Source organism: Callorhinus ursinus, unplaced genomic scaffold, assembly GCF_003265705.2.
Source record: "Callorhinus ursinus isolate GAN/ISIS: 27379988/994484 unplaced genomic scaffold, GSC_fseal_2.0 scaffold83, whole genome shotgun sequence".
In the NCBI taxonomy this organism is placed as follows: Eukaryota; Metazoa; Chordata; class Mammalia; order Carnivora; family Otariidae; genus Callorhinus; species Callorhinus ursinus.
Window position 1 is genome coordinate 1335277 of NW_027397145.1, and position 17476 is coordinate 1352752.

Genomic DNA, 17476 nt, shown 5'->3' on the forward strand with positions numbered 1-17476 from the left:
AGAAAGAAAGAAAGAAAGAAAGAAGAAAGAAAAAAAGAAAGAAAGAAGAAAGAAAGAAAGAAAGAAAGAAAAAGAAAGAAAGAAAGAAAGAAAGAAAGAAAGAAAGAAAGAAAGAAAGAAAGAAAGAAAGAAAGAAAGAAAGAAAGGGGGGCACCTGGGTGGCTCAGTCGTTGAGCATCTGCCTTCGGTTCAGGTCATGATCCCAGGGTCCTGGGATCGAGCCCCACATTGGGCTCCCTGCCCCGTGAGACCCTGCTTCTCCCTCTCCCACTCCCCCTGTTTGTGTTCCCTCTCTAGCTGTGTCTGTCTGTCAAATAAATAAATAAAATCTTTAAAGAAAGAAAGAAAGAAAGATAGAAAGGGAGGGAGGGAGGGAGGAAGGAAGGAAGGAAGGGCCTTGCTCTCAAGGATGTGAGAATAGACATAAGAAACACGGAAAAAAATGAAACAAGAGCTACTACTGGGAGATCCACAGAAAGAGCCACATTTATCTGGCCACAAATTTCAACCCTGAAAGAGGCCCCTGGGGATATTTGGGGAGCAGCCTGAGCTGCTTTCAGCTTCCCTTCCTGGTCACTGATAATACTTTTCTTTTTCTTTTTAAGATTTTTATTTATTTATTGAGAGAGAGAGAGAATGATAGAGAGAGAGAGCATGAGAATAAAAGGGAGAAGCAGACTCCCTGCTGAGCAGGGAGCCCCATGCGGGACTCAATCCTGGGACCCCAGGATCATGACCTGAGCTGAAGGCAGTCGCTTAACCAACTGAGTCACCCAGGCGCCCCCACTGATGATACTTTTTCCAAACTCCTTAATATAGTCATTTCCTGCTTGGGGGTATCAAATTCTACAACTTTAGTATCCATTATGTTCATCAAAAACCTAACACAGCATCATGGTTAAGAACAGGGACTCCGTTCCAAAGCTTCCTAGCTTGGGTGACCTTGGCAAGTTACTCATCCTCATAGAACCTGCATTTCCTCATCTGTAAAAGAATATTATAACCTGCTTCCCAAGATTATTGTGATTACACTAAATAGTACTAAAAAGGCACAATGGTGCCACAAAATAGTAAATACTCAGTAAATTTTAGCTCTGATTTTTCCTAAGCGTACTTAATCTTTTTTTTTTTTTTTTAAGATTTTACTTATTTATTCGACAGATAGAGAGACAGCACAAGCAGGCAGAGTGGCAGGCAGAGGGAGAAGCAGGCTCTCCGCCGAACAGGGAGCCGGACGCGGGGCTCAATCCCAGGACCCCGGGGACCATGACCGGAGCCGAAGGCAGCCGCCCAACCGACTGAGCCACCCAGGCGCCCTTATTTGGGTTTCAAAAAAAAGCCCTCAAAGGGGATTTGGTGAGGATGTGTGGCCACTTTGGGAACATTTTATCCTTCTGTACCTCTGTTCCCTGTCACTTTCATGCCCCTCTTCAGTTCTCCTGATCTCTTCAGGGCCCTCCCCAGTACCTTGACACGGTCGCACATGGGTCCAGTGTGGCTGCCAAAAGCCTGGTACCAGAGCACGAGGATTCTTATCTTGGGTGAGGCCACTTTCCTTTCCTGTTCCTGGGCTTCCCTTCATTGCTTGGGTTCAGGCCACCTAAGTACTGCGTGTACTCATACATGGAAGAGAGATCACAGGAGACTGGAGTCCCATACTCTGGGGTAAATCTAGAAATTAGGGCGCGACAAAGAAGCCCTGGTAAGGGAAAGATGCAGGGGTTGCCTTAGCTAGCTTTTGCTTCAGAGGTCTAGCAGTTTAACAGGCCCTGGGAGAAGGCTGAGAGAGCCGTTGTCTGAGTAAGGCCTGTTCACTTCCTTAAAGAAGTATAAGCCGGGCCGCGACTGCTCCTCTGGTCTGCGTGACAAACACAAGACAAAACAGGTGTGCAAATAAACTATGAACTTAAATTCCTAAGGGTTGTTAGAGATTCCCCCTCCACAGTAGGCCCCTTTCAGAGAGCGGCTCCTTTAAGAGGCGGGCCCCATCCTCGCTAACAAAGGAAGTCCCCGCCCCTGGTTGCCAGGGTGCTCTATGGCGTTGCATTCTCATTGGTGGGCGACGGTGGGTGAAGCGCCCAGAGACAGCCATTTCCAACGAGCTGGCGGGGGTGAAAGATGGCGACGCCCCTCGGGTGGTCGCAGGGGGGGTCAGGATCAGTGTGTCTCGCCTTCGATCAACTGCGGGACGTGATCGAATCTCAGGAGGAACTGATCCATCAGCTGAGGAACGTGGTACGCAGCCAGAAAAGCTGGGGGAGAGGCCAGACTGGACACCTAAATGGAGGGGGCGGGGCCAAGCCCTGTCCCGAAGCCATTGGCGACCTTAGAGCACCTTGCCAATGGCGTCATCAGGAGGAGGCGGGGCCCAGATGTGTTCTAGGTGGTAGGAGTGGAGCCAAAATGGGGCAAGGTCTTCATGAATATTTACCAGGGAATTTAAATCAAAAAAGTTGTTTTCTACTCTGATTGTGTAAGGCCTGGTAGTTATGTCCCGGTCTATTCACCGAGCCTCACTTTCCCCATTTCTAATTGGAGATGACTTCGTTGGCTTCCCAGGGCCCTCAGGTGCAGGCACTGAAACTATAACATCTTTTCTATTGTGGACATCCCCTTCCCTGTGTCTAATGCAGCGCCATGCTGAGTGCCGTAAGCACAGGTTTGTCCCTTACACATGTTAACTTAAGGGCTTCTGACCCCTTTATGTCCCTTTGCTTTTGCCTTCTCAAGCAAACCCTCGTTCGCAAGTTCAAAACGTGGAGTCACAGATTACCTGGCACGGTAAAATCCTGGCCAGTTGGAGTTCATGGTTTTTCCCCCCCCTTTTTTTTATATCTTGATAAGAAGGTCGTGAGATAGCTCCATCTAAGAAACAAAACTGACTTAACAACTATTTCTCACTCTAATGGGTGTGTGCAGCTCTAGGCACTGAATTACCTGCAATTCCCTGAGGGTACCCAGCTCTTTTTCTTCGCAGCTGGCATTTGCATGTGTGTTCTCACCCGAACAGTCTTCTATCCCACCCCTTCTGGCCTGCCCCTGTTTAGCAGTCAGATGTCCTGTCTGATGATCCTTCTCTGGACGCAATTCTGACTTTTCCCCAGGCCAGGGGCCTCCCCTGAGCACCACAGCCCTTTGTGGTTCTCCATCATAGCACACACCATGTTAGAAGGGCTGGCCGTGAGCTATCTCCTATATCAGACTGGTTGCTCCTTGAGGGTAGGACCTAGAGCTGAGCCTGTGTGAATCTTGTGGAACCAAATTCTCCCTTCTCAGAGCCGAAGTCTCATCCTAGATGCCGTGGGTATCATCCCACTGTCTAACCTTGGTCCTGGTCCCTAGAGAGCACCCCTCCCACTCCAGCCCCAGGCCCTCCCTGAGCCCGGCTCTGTTGCAGATGGTTCTCCAGGATGAAAATTTTGTCAGTAAGGAAGAGTTCCAGGCAGTGGAGAAGAAGCTGGTGGTAAGTAATGGCCTCTGCAGGCTCCTAATCTTCCCGCATTTCCTGGGATCCCTGTGGATGGGCACAGTTACTGAGTATTGGCCTCTGAGAGCCTCCAGCCCTAGTAGTGAGAACAGAATCTTCCTGGGTCCTGGCTTCCATGTGCCTCTCTGAGAAATAGAGCTGGTTAAGGGAACCGAGGAGACCCAGGGTGCCTTGGGGTTAATGAGGTCACTGCTGCTGCCCCTGCAGGAAGAGAAAGCTGCCCACGCCAAGACCAAGGTCCTCCTGGCCAAAGAAGAGGAGAAGTTGCAGTTTGCCCTCGGAGAGGTAGAGGTGCTATCTAAACAGCTGGAGCAAGAGAAGCTGGCTTTTGAGAAGGCGTGAGTGGGCCTTGGTAGGGGGGTGAAGGGTTGGGGGTCCAGTCTGCCTGTCAGCCTTCCCACCCTTTCTTATCTTCTCCACCCAGGCTCTCCAGTGTCAAGAGCAGAGCCCTGCAGGAATCCAGCAAGAAGGACCAGCTCATCACCAAGTGCAATGGTAGGCGGGAGGCCCGTGCCCCCCCCCACGCTTACATGCATGGGCTCTTCCCTAACAGCCTAGTGCCCGTGTCCAGGGCAGGGTTTCACCCCAACTTCTGCCCCCGGCTGAGGATACAGGCAGGCCCAGGCGGGCCACACCTTCGCAAAGGCCTTCAGGGACCAGGCAGGCCACGGAAATGAGGGAAGCAGTTGGTGTACAATATTCTTCATGGCCATAAAAGAACGGGCTCGCTCCCATTTTTCTTGAAACAAACGACCTTCTTAGTCCACCTTTTGTTTTCCCACTTTTGATGGGTATTAGAAATAGTGTACTTGACTCATAACTTATAAGAGGAACAACAGGGCAAGCGCAGTCCTATTTGGGAGCTGATCTCTAGTGTCAGGGTTGGGGACCCAACAGGGAGGAGTGGGGACCGTGGTGATGGGAAAAGCCATGCCACCTCTCAAGGGCTTAGTGCCTCTGCTGTGGGAATGGGGGCCCAGTATTGTCAGATACTTTTTTTTGTTTTTTAACAAAAACTTTTTTGACTTTTTAGTGTTGGCAGCTGATTTAGAAATTTTAAAACTATTGCATAGGCCGAGTAGACTATGTCTGTAGGCCATTAATTTTCATCTCTGCTCTGTGCCAGATGTCTGTGGCCACTTGTTGGCTCAGTTGGTGCTGTGAGTTTGGGGGCACTTTCTGTCAGCCATCCAGTGTCTCTAGATCTTAGGACCCCCTTTTTAGTTTCCCAGGACACTAAATTCCCTTTACCTGTTCATATCTATTAAGAAATAGATATGAATTCCATATGCAACCTGCTTCGTGCATTACAGCCGATTTTGAGTAGGCCAAAGACCAGAGCCCAAGTCCAAAAGAGATTCAGGGTCCCTCCTGATGGGCTGCCACCCGGAGTCTTGGGCACCCCGTACCCATCAATCCAGCCCTCTGTCTCCCTTGGTGAGTACTCTCACTGGTAAGATGCCAGCAGACTGATGTCTTGATCTGACTAGGTGGGCTGACAGGCCCCATGGCTGTTTGATCAAGGGCTCCCACTGGGGCCCCCTGGGGCTCAACAGGTAGTCACTGCCTCCATACCCAAGGCCACTGGACCCCAGTCCTTCCTCCCTACCTATCCCCCCCCCCATTTCCCTAAAAAGAACTTAGACTTCTTTCCTGGTGGTGCCAGAGCATTTCCTAGATACCCAAGGCCACAGGGCTCTGCTTGTGCAAGGTGCATGTGTGTATGCGATGGGGATGGAACCTGGCTGCCTCCCCCCAGAATGTCCCAAACCCCTCTAGTGGAACACAAGCCTGAGCAAATGTCATGACCTGAGCCTTCCCCTGGCCTGTGCCCTCCCCACCCTCCAACCTCCCTTTATGTGGGTTTAGTTTGGTTTTTACACTTACATAGTTTCTTATTTTTCTCAAAGGGATTTCCTAACCATTCTCTCATGAGGTGCTATTTATTTTAAATTTATCTCTCATTCGTTTTAAAAGATTCATATAAATTTCTGATGCCTTTTCCCAAAAGAACTTCACAATCAATCAGTCTGGGTGACCTTGGGAAGAAGGTTCAACAGTCCTGGTTCTGTGACCACATAGCTCATTTTCATTCTCTTCCTCCCCCTGTGTCTTTGCTTGTCTCCTCTTTTCTATGCCGTGCCTTAACTTTTTACCAAGCCTTTTCTTCTGAAACCTTCAATGCTTCAGCATTTCTGCATTTTTAGAGTTTGTGTTCTAGTTAATGTTCATCCAGTCTTTAAAGGCAATGAGATCAGAATTTTCCAGGGCTCCTCAAGGGACAGTTCATATAAATGAAGCACCCTCCAGATCCCTACAGCCTCTTTCAATTTTGATACAAGACACAAAAAATCATCCTTGCGTCTAATGAGCACTTAATGTGGGGGTAAGCTTTGCCACCACTATCTCCCTGGGAGCTCCTTATGCCCCTGTGGAACAGGGGCTGTCCCTGTCCCCATTACAGTTGAGGAAACAGGTCTAGAAAAGGAGGCGACTTGCCCAAAGTGGTAATACTGTCTCATCAATATTAACACTGTTGAAACATTGCCTTGTTCTGTTCTCTGATCAGTTTCTGAGTCTTAACTCTCTTTCAGGAGCTGCCTCCTTGAGGGTAGGGACCCTGTCTTCTCCCCTGAAGCCCTAGCACAGGGCTGGGCATCCAACTGGCCCTTAGTAGGTCTGCTGGGATTGAGATGACTGAACTAAGTGATATTCCTAAGTCCTAAGCCCCCAGAGGCTATCCTGTTCATTCATTCCACAAATAAATTTGTTGTGCACCTTCTCTGTGCCAGGTACTATTTTAGACCTTAGGGTTAAAGCAGTAAATTTAAAAAATCTTTATCCTTCTGGATTTATGGATATGAATCCCCGTAGGGAAGAAGACAAGTGAGTAAAATATATGGTATGTTAGCTGTAAGGGCTAAGAAAAAGCAAGCAGGGATAGGAACTATTAAGAGGGGATGTACTTTTAGATTGGGAAGGGTCTGGCCAAGGAGGTCATATCTGTACAGATCGGCAGGAGTGAAGGGCAGGAGCCGTTCATCCTCCTGCCTTTGGGCAGCACTGTCCACCTCTCTGCAAGGGCCTTCGTCTGCCCTCACGTGGGTCACCTGGTCCAGAATAGAATTGTGAAATCACTGACACATCATCAGACATTGCGCCCCTCAGCCACCATCCTGTCAAAACTCCATAATAAACTCATTCTTATAAGGTGTTAGCAGCTACTTGTGGAGAACCCCTGGGTGGGGGGAGCCAAGTTCTTAAAAGACCTGTAAGGGAATGAATGCCTTATCTCAGGAAGGAGCCCGTGGGATGGGAACCACCCCTCCTCCCTGCCTCTCTCCCCCACAGAAATTGAGTCTCACATTATAAAGCAAGAAGATATACTTAATGGCAAAGAGAATGAGATTAAGGAGTTGCAGCAAGTTATCAGCCAGCAGAAACAGATCTTCAGGTGAGGGGTCTGGGTGGGCCAGGCTGGGGGTTGTTGATGGAAGTGGGGAGCCAGCTCTCTGGCCCCTGCCCTAGACTGCCCCCAGCCCATGCCCAGCTGGCTCCGTTGCAGGAATCACATGTCTGACTACCGGATCCAGAAGCAGCAGGAGAACTACATGGCCCAAGTGCTGGACCAGAAGCATAAGAAAGCCTCGGGGACGCGTCAGGCCCGGAGCCACCAGCGTCCCAGGGAAAAATAAAATGGCCGTCACCTTCCGTTCACTGGCTGTAATGCCCGACCTCTGCCTTCTCTGCTGTGGGGGTTCCCGTCCCTATCTCCTATCCCTGTGGGCCCTGGCCTGTGCCACCACAGGCCTCACCAGTGACCTGATTCCCAGGGAAGAGGCAGGGGAAGAAGCAGAAGGTGCTCTTTTTTTTTTTTTTTCCTTGCTGCTTGCCTTCTGGAGGGCCTTGGTCATAGAAGGGAGAATCAAGTTACCAGGGGCCGGGTCGGGGACAGGCCTTGGACCACCACCTTGCAGGCCACTCCTGAGCTCAGAAAAGGATGATGCTCAAGTCTCCAGCCCCGGCCACTTCCTGCCCTCCCTTGGGTAGTCGGGGGAGGGGGGGTGTGGGGGTGTAGCCTAGGGGAGGACTACTTGGTTGTCTAATAGGCGCTGTCCTTCCTACTCTTGGTATTTAATCCCCTCCCTATGTAAACAGCTCTGGTTACCCCTGGTTACCTGTAAACACCCCACCCCACTCCCAGTGCCCTGGTAAATTTAACTCTCCCAACTTGGCTATAGAGCAGGAAGGGCTGTGTGTGGGGGGGTATGTGGGGGTGTGGGGGTGTGAGAGAGAGAGAGAGAGAGAGAGAAGCCCTGACCAGAGACATCAAAGGGGGTTCCAGGCCCACAGTGAATTTGGGAAATCCATTTCCATCATATGACAAGAATGTTATCCCGGTGAATCACACTTGTACCCTCTCACACGTCCCCCAAACAGAGGCCCGACTCTTCACAAGGAGAAAGAAGGGAGAAGGACAATGCTCTGTCTGTTTGTAAGTTGGGAGAACAGTCTCTGAAGGGGCAGTGACTTGCTAAGGTTACATAGGCAGGGCTAGGTGATGGGCCGGTTCGATCCTTTCACAAGGCATCACTGATGGCTAGGTGATCAGGGGGACACACCCAGGCAGGAGACCCACGGGAGGCTGAGTCAGATTTGTGAAGTCTAGCCTAACCTGGGTCAGTGTGAGGGTGAGTGCACGGGAAAGGGGGAGGTTCCGGTGCTTTTGCTCTAAGGCCAGCCAGGGCCTGAATCATAGCAGGAACTTGAAGCCAGAAGTCTAAAGGCAAATGGTGCCCATTGTCATTATCCCAGGACAGTGACAGGTGGTGGCTGCTTCCCCACCAGTGCCTGTCCCCAGGGTGAGCCCTGAGGTGGTGGGGGCTGGAGTGAGGGCCTTGCAAGTGCCTAGGGGAGCACAGAGCTCTTTCTGCCTCAGAGGGGCTTTAGAGAGGGGGCTACAGCTACCCCAAAGGGTCCTAAGAGACCCCACATCAGCATCTAGGGCTTGTTCTAGGTGCCAAGGCCACCTGTAAAAGCTACAGCTATCCACTCCAGCCCCTTCCAGTATGTTCCCACTAAAGGCAAGAAGTCCAGCCAGGGACAGCACCTTCCTGAGGCCCTAGCACTTTTGGATTTGGGGGAGCCCTCCAAGCAATGCTCCTCCATCAGAGATTGTGGGGTGATGGGTCAAGGAAAGTGGTGAGTGCACCCTTATGAACTCTAGCTGGGACAAGTGATGAGAGGGCCAGGGAGAAGGGGTGCACTGGGGTGATGGGAAGACACTGGGGGCTCAGGGGAAGATGAAATTGCTCAGAAGACCTGGGCTGCCCGACCCAAGTCTGGTCCTGGTCCCCTGGCTCACATTCTGATCCACACACCATGGTGCTTGACCTCAGGCAGGTGCCTGCTCAGCCTGTTTCCTAGCCTGTGAGGAGCGGAGTTAGGCCTAGCTCCTGGCTTCCAACTGGACACCTGCCCATCCCTCACCTTCCTGTCAGCCCGAGGCTGGAGAGCCGTCCTAGGCCTCTGGCCCGCACCCGAGGAGGAAGTTAGAAAAGTGAAGCCCAGGGCCCAAGGCTGTCCCGCTGGCGACGCCACCGATTCGCGAGGGGATGCGGCCGCTTTAAGGCGCGGTGACCCCACGACATCTGCGGGCGGGGCGGGGACAGTGCGGGCGTCCGCGGCACCGGCGGAGGCGAACGTGAGGGAGGTAGTGCGCGGCGTCCAGCCCCACCATGCTGACCGCGCTCGGCCGGCCAGCCCTGCCCAGGCTCCCAGGGCTGCTGCCTGCGGCCCCCGCCCGGCGTCAGGACTCGTCGGGTTCGTCAGGCTCCTACCACACGGCTCCGGGTTCTCCGGAGCCCCCGGACGTTGGGCCGGACGCAGAGTGCCGGGCGAATTGGCCCGGGGTGGCCCCTGCGCTGGGGGCGGGCGCGCAGCCTCGCCTGTCCGTCAGCGCCCAGAATAGCCTCCAGCAGCTCGGGCCCGGCTCGGGTTTCCCGCGAGGCCCGGGCTCCGGTCCGCGGCCACCCCAGCCCCAGCTGCGCATGCTGCCGTCGGGGGAGATGGAAGTCATCTTCGGCGCCGGGGCCCTGTTCAGCCGCTCGGACGCGGCGGATAGCGAGGTGCAACAACTCACCGCGCCGGCTTTCCGCAGCCTCTCTCCGCCCGGGCCCGCGACTCCGGCTCCCGCCACACCGACGCCCCAGACCCCCGACGGTGGCTCCCGCTGGGCCCCTTACCTGGAGCTGCGGCCCCGCGGGCCGAGTCCTGGGACCCCAGCGCAGTTCGAGTGTGTGGAGGTGGCGCTGGAGGAGCGCGACGCGCCCGCCAGGACCCGGACCGTGCCCAAGCGTCAGATCGAGCTGCGCCCCCGGCCCCGGAGTCCGCCGCGGGAGGCGGGAGCACCGCGCCCCCGACTGCTTCTGCGCACTGGCTCCCTGGACGAGTCCCTGGGCCGCCTGCAGGAAGCCGCGGGCCTAGTGCAGACAGCACTGGCCAGAAAACTGAGCCCTGCGGCCCCTGCCCCGGGCAGCGCCACCTTCGGGCCCACGGGGCGGCCGGAGTGTGCGACTCGGGAAACGGCCCGCAGTACCCGAAAGGTCCTGGAGGAGGCCAGGTCTCGGCCACCCCGCGTGAACTATAGTTCAGCCCCCACCAGGGCACCACGGCCGTGGCCGAGCCTCCGAGAGCGCGCGATTCGGCGCGACAAGCCCGCGCCGGGGACCGAGCCGCTGGGTCCGGTTAGTTCCAGCATCTTCCTGCAGTCAGGGGAGAAGACTCAGGAGGCTCACAGTCAGGAAGTCAAGACTCGGTTCCCGCGAGAGACTCTGGATCGACCCGTCCTGAGGGCACAAAGTCCGCCTTTCGAGTCTACGGCCCCCCAGGAAGTTCCGAGTAAGGCTGGGAGGCCAAGGAGCTCGTCCCCGCTGTGGCAGGCTCCAAATGGGACGGTACGGGGTCCACACTGCCCGTCCCCCCAGAATCTGCCCCCGTGGAATCGGGCTATTCGGAGGGTAAGTAGCCCGTCGTTCCCTGAGGCATCATCTGCATGGGGAAATCAGGATGCCGCCGTTGAGGAAACTGTCAGCAGAAGCCCTTCCCCACCGACCCTTTCCCAGTGGAATCACGGTGTTGCCAGGACGAGAAGCCCCTCCCCCGAAGCTCCTTCCCTATCGGAGGTTCAGCAACCCGCAGTTAGGAATTCCGCAGCGAGCTGTAGGAACCCGTCCCCGCTGGCCCTGTCCTCATGGGAGGCTCCAGATCGTACTAATGGGACGTGGAACCCATCTCCCCGAGAGACGTGGGATCGCACACTGCAGGGCTCATTTATGGTATCTGCGTCGGAAGCTCCGAATGGGATAGGACAAGAGGAGCTCGAGCTGCCTAGGCCGTCCGCACCCGGGACTCCCGAGCTCACAGAGGCGCCAAGGCAGTCCACGCGGGAGATGCGGGATCTTGCCTTCCGAGGCAGCCAGCCGGCGCTAGAAGTGGCTGCACCTGAGATGCCCCTCAGTCGCCCCGTGGGTACCCTGGAGGCCGATGTGCACCGGGAAGCCTTGGGCCCGGGAGAAGCCGCCTCCGGACGCCCGCGCGTGGCCATCCCGCGGCCCCGCGACGTGCGCAAGATGGTGAAGACCACGTATGCGCCAAGCTTCTCCGCGGGAACCCCAGCTTTGGGGCTGCCTGTGCCTCCTGCGGAACCCCGCGGGGAGGAGGGCGGCGCATCCAAGACACAAGTGTTCCAGGCGCTGGGGTCCCCAGCCCCAGCTCACTACACTTCTGTTTATCTCAAGGACTTTCTTCCGGTCGTGACGCACCCCTACGAGCCTCCAGAGCCGCCTCCTGACACAGTCCCCCGGGACGCTTCGCAGCCCAACGGGGTCCTGAGGCGGAGAGCAGAGAACAGCACGGCAAAACCCTTCGCGCGCACTGAGATCCGCCTGCCTGGTGCACTGGTCTTGGGCCGCCGGCCAGAGGGAGCCGGGGGGGTTCTGGCGCGCGGTGCTGGCAGAGAGAACCGGGACGCTGAGGCCCAGCGCCTGGTCCCCGACGGCGAGGGGCGGACCAGCCCTCTAGGCGGCGCTCGCACCTCACCCCAGCAGTCGCCCATCGGGCCGGCCGGGCCCCAACCACCTCGACCATCCTGCCCCAGCTCCCCTCAGGAGCACCCTAGCTCGAGCCCTCGGATAGCACCCAAACTGGAGGCTCCCCCTGTAGCCCCCGAGCCGGCGACTGAGGTCCGGTCGTCTGTCCCGCGGGAGCCCCAGGCGTCGGCCGGCAGAACCGCCCCGCCCCAGCCCCGTGCCGCCTCGGCGCCTCCGATGGACCGGTCCCCTGAAGGCCCCTACCCGGGGGCGCGCAGGCCACCTGGGACCGCGTACGCGGGGAAGGTCCTGGTGGACCCCGAGAGCGGCCGCTACTACTTTGTGGAGGCGCCGCGGCAGCCTCGGCTACGGCTGCTCTTCGACCCCGAAAGCGGTCAATACGTAGAGGTGCTGCTGCCGCCGTCGCCCCCGGGGCCACCCCGCCGCGTCTACACCCCGCTGGCCCTGGGCTCTGGCCTCTACCCGCCCGCCTATGGGCCTATCCCGGGCCTCTCAATGCCGCCGTCCCCCGGCCCACCGGCCTTCAGCGGCCCCCATGTACCCTGGGCCTCCGAGGCGGGGCCCCTGGACGGGATGTACTACCTGCCAGTGAGTGGAACCCCCAGCCCCGCTCCTCCTCTGCTCCTCTGTGCTCCGCCCAACAGTTCAGGTCCAGCCCAGCCCGGCAAGGGGTCCTTGTTCCCCGTGTGAGGCCCCAGGGCCTGATCCGCAGGATGTTGGGGCCTGTTTGATAGCCTTGGAGGTTCTAGCATCCAGTCCCCTGCCCTCCTTTCCTTCTATCAGCTCTTTCTTTTACCCATCCCGCCCAGTCTTCACACTGGAAGTTACCTTCAGAGAACGTATCAGACTTTGGGAAGGATGGAGCTGGGACTCAGAAAGTGGCTGCCTACTTCCTCCCCCAACAAAATTGTATACTCCTTTCCCAGGCATTCCCAGAGTGTGGTGTGTTTGCGTGCGTGTGAAAGTGAGGCGTCTCAGGAGTTGTTCCTGGGAGCTGACTTGAGGGCGTGTTGGGAGTTCACTAGGGGCAATAAGAAAGAGGATCAGCAGAGGTCGGGGCTGCCCCCGGAGGTAGGGAGCTGTCTGTCCCTCCCGGAAGGTGACCCAGCTGAGGAGGAGCAGGCTAGGGGGCGCCGGTGGATGGAGGGAGGACTCTGACTAGCAACTCTGGTACTATTTGGAAGAGGCTCTGAGCCTAGGCCTGAGAGGCTGTGGGAAAGTGGCCAGTGCAGCCCTTTGGCCAGGCTGACTTGGAGAAAGGGAGCTGAGGGGACAGCCGGTGGAGATGGAGCAGGGATGTAATATGGAAGGGGCTATGGAGGGTCAGCCTGGGAACTGGGGTTGGGTGGGGAGGCAGCGGTAGTCTCCAGCTGGGAGCCCCACTTCCCATCCTCCCCTCAACCTCGGCATCTGACTTGCCTCTCTAAGCCCTCGATGCTGAGCAGGCTCATCCTGGGGCCAGGAGTGGAGCCTTAAGCCATTCCCACCCAGGGTGGGGGGACAGATGAAGTGAATCATCAGGCAGGACTTAACAAGCAGGGAAGATTGGTTAAGCCTCTGGGTGTAGTGGAGGGTGGGTTAGGGCTGGCAGTAGAAGGGATGCCATGAGGGTGGGGAGCAGGGCAGGGAGACCTGGAGCCCTCAGCTTGTTCCCCTCCCTCCGTAACAGATGTGGCAGCCATGCCCAGAGAGGGCCTAGCTCAGCGGGCTGGTCACGGCAAGGAAGGAACAGGACCTGAAGCATGTGTTCTAAATTAGAACATTGAACCTTGAGATTGCTGGAGCCTCTGAGGAGGGCTGAGAGAGATGCATGTGGTAGGAGGTGCTCTGCGGTGGGGGGTCTGTGTGTAGTTCTGAGCTTGGAGGGGCGGGGCCTTGCTGAACTGATATGTGATGTGATGAGTCTGGGGAAGAACAGTTCCCCCTAGAAGCAGTTGTTAGGGATGGAGATTGATGCCTTACTTAAGTTCCAGGCCTCTGGGCACTCTGGGTCCCTGGAAGTCCCTGCCTCCCTGCCTTGGGCTGGAAGCTGACTGCGAGAGCTGTGAGGCAAATTCACCTGAACAACTTCTCATGGCCAAAGATGCTGGTTCTGATGGCATGGAGGGCCCGGGGCCCCTACTGGTCCCCTCACCTCATCCTGGTGTGCAATAAATCACTGACCTAATGAGCCATGATGCTTGGAACAGCTCGTGTAAGTTGTCTGATTTCTGATTTCCTGCTGTGACCTCTGACACCCCCTATAATGTTCTTCCACGCCTGAGTATGATCTGGGTGGAGAGGGCCCCAGGGCCCAGGGAGGGAGCCCATGTGTGTCTTTCATGCGCTGTGGCATCCTTGCCTCCGCAAACCTGCCTCCCAGGGAGGGAGCCCTAGGCCTGCAACCATGCCCGTGGACTCATTCTCCCTGGTGGCTGGGTGGCCAGTGGGGTCAATCAGGCTTGGGTTCTAACTTGAGTATGGCCCTTCTAAGCTGTATAGTCTTGGATTCATCACTTCTCTCTGAGTCTTCATGTGCTCATAAAAATGACACTAACTAACCACCTCTTCCCCCAGGGTACTCAGTACAGTGCCCACCGAGTGGCCAGATCCCAGGACATGGGAGGGGGTCAGCCCCCATGTGTCCCTGCGCAGGCCCAGCCCCCCTCCTTACGTCACTGTTCCCTATTTGTGAAATGGGGCTGAGTTGGCTGCAGCAGAGATCCCAGTAGAGGAGGTGCACACGTGGCATCTCTAGGGCACTGGGGGAAGGAAGAGAGTGGGAGGGGTGAGGTGTTAGTTCCCCATTGGTCTGGGTCAGTCTTTCCGGGGTGGCCCCCAGAGCACACAGGCACATGCACACCTGCGCCCCAACCACAGCCCAGGCTCACTGAGCCAGATCCACTGACCATGAGGCTGTCACTGCCCCTGCTACTGCTGCTGGTAGCCTGGGCCATCCCAGGGGGCTTTGGGGACAGGGCCCCACTCACAGCCACGGCCCCACAGCTGGACGATGAGGAGAAGTACTCAGCTCATATGCCTGCTCACCTGCGCTGTGACGCCTGCAGGGCAGTGGTCTACCAGGTAAGTACTCCCCCGCTGCCGTTCCCCTGCCCCTGTCCAGGTCCCTCCTGAAGCCAGGCCCCTTCCATCAACCTCAGATTCTACCACTGGCCTTCGATTTCCAAACCCCCACCCCTGGGCCCTGAGCTAGACTCAGCTTTCCACGACATTGCCATCTGCACCTCACCCAAACCTCCATGCCTCAGTTTACCCATCTCTCAGCCCAACAGAGAGCAAATAATCTGGGACACCCCACAGTATCTTGAGACCCCAGGGCGTCACCCACTTGTCCTTGCTGACTCCTCCCTTTCCGGGCTTATCCTCAGGTCTGGGACTCCTTCTCCAGCTGGCAAGCCCTGGTGTATATGTGCATGTGTGCCCATGGGTTGAGTGCATGAATATGAGTATGCGTGGTCTTGAGTTCACACAGAAACCTGTCAAGCATGCCTGAGTACCTCTGTGGGGGGAGGGAAGCCGATGAGTACACGTGTCCCTGAAGACCGGGCTCTGTTTTTGTTTTTTTGGTTTTTTTCCTTTCCTCGTTCTTACGGTTTAAAATATCATGGCTGATGGGCAGGTGTGTCCTGGGGAAGGAGCTCCACTGTTCAGGCCTACCTTCACACCTCAACATTTCCTACCCACCCACCCCAACCCAGGGAAGTGGACCCTACCTCAGCAGATCCAGTCCCAACTTTCAGAACCTGGGGGAGGGCCCAAAACTCTCCCTTGGCACCTCACTCTCTCCCGGACACCCAGTCTTCTGTCTGACCCTCCCCTGCCATTGAGCAGTCCCGAAGCCTTGGCTCTCAGCCCCTCCTTGTTCTAGATGTGGCAACATTTGGCAAAGGCAGAGGCCAAGCTTCACACCCCAGACTCAGGGGGACAGCGGCGGGAGCTGAGTGAGTCGGTATACACAGACGTCCTGGACCAGAGCTGCACCCAGACCTGGCAGGGGTGAGTCAAGAATTTGGCCCCTAGGACCCTCCTCTAGGGGTAGGGCTGATGGGTAGAGGCTCCCACTCTCCCACTCACCCCAGATACACAATCCACTAGGGCTTTTGTCCAAGGGAGGGGGCTGGCTGGGATGAAGTCTGAGGTCTGGAGCTGGGGGCAAGTAGAATGCTACATGTCCAGGGGACAAGGTTGCTGTGTGACCTTGAGACAGGGGCTTTCCCTCTCTGGTTCTCAGTTTTCCAACAGGGAGGATCAGAATCTGCATTCTGAATTCCGCAAATGCCCCGTGTCCCCAGCTTCATGTGGGGATGTATCCCTTGCTGGCAGGGCTCCCACTAATACTGTCTCCCTCTCCTTCCTACTGTTTCCAGCTATGGGGTCCAAGAAGTGAACCAGGTGAAACGTCTCACGGGCCCAGGACTCAGCAAGGGGCCAGAGCAAAGCATCAGCGTGATGATCACAGGGGGCCCCTGGCCCACCAGGTGATGACAGGGGTGTGGGGGTAGGTTGGAGACCTTGGAGCCTTGATCAGCTCCCTGAGGGGCAGGCAGGGTCTGAGGCTCCTGTTGGGCTCCCCTAGGCTCTCCACGACATGTTTGCACTACCTGGGGGAGTTTGGAGAAGACAAGATCTACGAAGCCCACCAACAAGGCCGAGGGGCTCTGGAGGCATTGCTGTGTGGAGGACCCCAAGGGGCCTGCTTGGAAGAGGCGACTGTCACAAGGACAGAGCTCTAGTCCAACTCCTTCCCCTTCCTGGTCAGTCTCTGAAGAGAGCTGGGGTGTCCTCTAGATCTGCCCAACTCCTTTCTGCAGGCTACCTAGAGGGCAGGAAGGCCATGCTTTTCTGTGCTGCCATGGCCCCTCCCTCCTCCAGCTTCAGGACATTGGGGCCATGTGTGTGTCGGGGGTGGGGTGGGGGGTAGGCCTTCCCTTCTGGACTAAAATAAAATCCAGTGACCTCGATTTCTTCCTTCTCTCTCTCTGCAAAAGGTGCTTGTGAGGCTAGGAGGCCAGACATTGGCATTTCTGCTGATGTTGTACCTAGAGAGGGCCAAATACACTTATTTCCCACCAGTCTCCCAGAGGTAGGTGAGATGTGTCCTGGGTGGAAATGTGAGCGAGCTGTCAAAGGCCTATGGGACTATGGTGAAACCCCAAATCCATCAAGAGAGAAAAACCAAGGAAAACCCCATGAGCAGACTACCTTGTAGACACGCCTACTCAGCCACTGCATGCTATCTGGGCCTCTCCCTGAACACTAGTCTAACTGGGTCTATTCCCAGCGGCTGCTCAATTTCTGGACTCTACCTCTGACCCCAGCTGACAGGGTTGGGCCCTAGGTGTCTGCCTGGGCCTGGGCAGGGCAGGGTTCCTGGAACGAGCTGGATTCAGTATCTTGGCTCTCGGTCCTGCTCTCCCCAGAAGTTCTTTTGACCTGGGACCTTTCCTCAGCAATGGAGGAAAGCACCCCACCTGGGCCCCACCTGAGAACGGGAACCTGTGGGCAGGCCGCACTCTAACTTATCGTTTCCTTCGTGAGTATCTCCCTGATCTGCTGAAGGTGGACAGACCTGGTAGGTGGACAGAACAGACACTCGAATCCCCAGCTGACAGACACTGAAACTGAAACTTAGCAAATAAAAGAGGGGGCATCTGGGTGGCTTAGACAGTTAAGCATCCGACTCTTGATCTCGGCTCAGGTCATGATCTCGGGGTTGTGAGCTCAAGCCCCAAGATAGACTTAGCGCTGAGGGCGGAGTCTGCTTCAGATTCTCTCCCTCTCCCTCTGTGCCCCCCCACTTGCGAGCGGGTGTGCTCTCTCTCAAGAAAGAAAAAGAAAGAAAGAAAGAGAAAGAAAAGAAAGAAAGAAAGAAAGAAGG

At 56.2% G+C, this 17476-nt stretch overlaps 4 protein-coding genes across 7 annotated transcripts in view; all 4 read left to right on the forward strand.

Moving 5' to 3' along the window:
• Positions 1–2070: 2070 nt before the first annotated feature.
• SPATA24 (spermatogenesis associated 24) lies at positions 2071–7204 on the forward strand. Its single transcript, XM_025852139.2, has 6 exons — positions 2071–2235; positions 3398–3463; positions 3695–3825; positions 3912–3982; positions 6839–6941; positions 7053–7204. Exons 1-6 carry the CDS (start codon positions 2119–2121, stop codon positions 7180–7182), a joined length of 618 nt encoding a protein of 205 aa, XP_025707924.1. The 5' UTR covers positions 2071–2118; the 3' UTR covers positions 7183–7204.
• Positions 7205–8748: 1544 nt separating this feature from the next.
• On the forward strand, positions 8749–13779 carry PROB1 (proline rich basic protein 1). Its single transcript, XM_025852133.2, has one exon. The coding sequence runs from the start codon at positions 9226–9228 to the stop codon at positions 12286–12288; it is 3063 nt and encodes a 1020-aa protein (XP_025707918.1). The 5' UTR covers positions 8749–9225; the 3' UTR covers positions 12289–13779.
• A 627-nt stretch (positions 13780–14406) lies between these two features.
• On the forward strand, positions 14407–16559 carry MZB1 (marginal zone B and B1 cell specific protein). Its single transcript, XM_025852237.2, has 4 exons — positions 14407–14661; positions 15467–15594; positions 15966–16076; positions 16175–16559. Exons 1-4 carry the CDS (start codon positions 14488–14490, stop codon positions 16329–16331), a joined length of 570 nt encoding a protein of 189 aa, XP_025708022.1. The 5' UTR covers positions 14407–14487; the 3' UTR covers positions 16332–16559.
• A 110-nt stretch (positions 16560–16669) lies between these two features.
• The window catches only part of SLC23A1 (solute carrier family 23 member 1), a 16563-nt gene continuing 15756 nt past the window's right edge, over positions 16670–17476 (forward strand). For 2 of the 4 annotated variants that reach the window (XM_025852183.2, XM_073887849.1), the window contains exon 1: positions 16670–17170. The gene's annotated coding sequence lies outside the window, so the exon portion shown is untranslated. The remainder of the gene's footprint in view (positions 17171–17476) is intronic. The other 2 variants (XM_073887848.1, XM_073887850.1) reach the window with 1 other exon arrangement.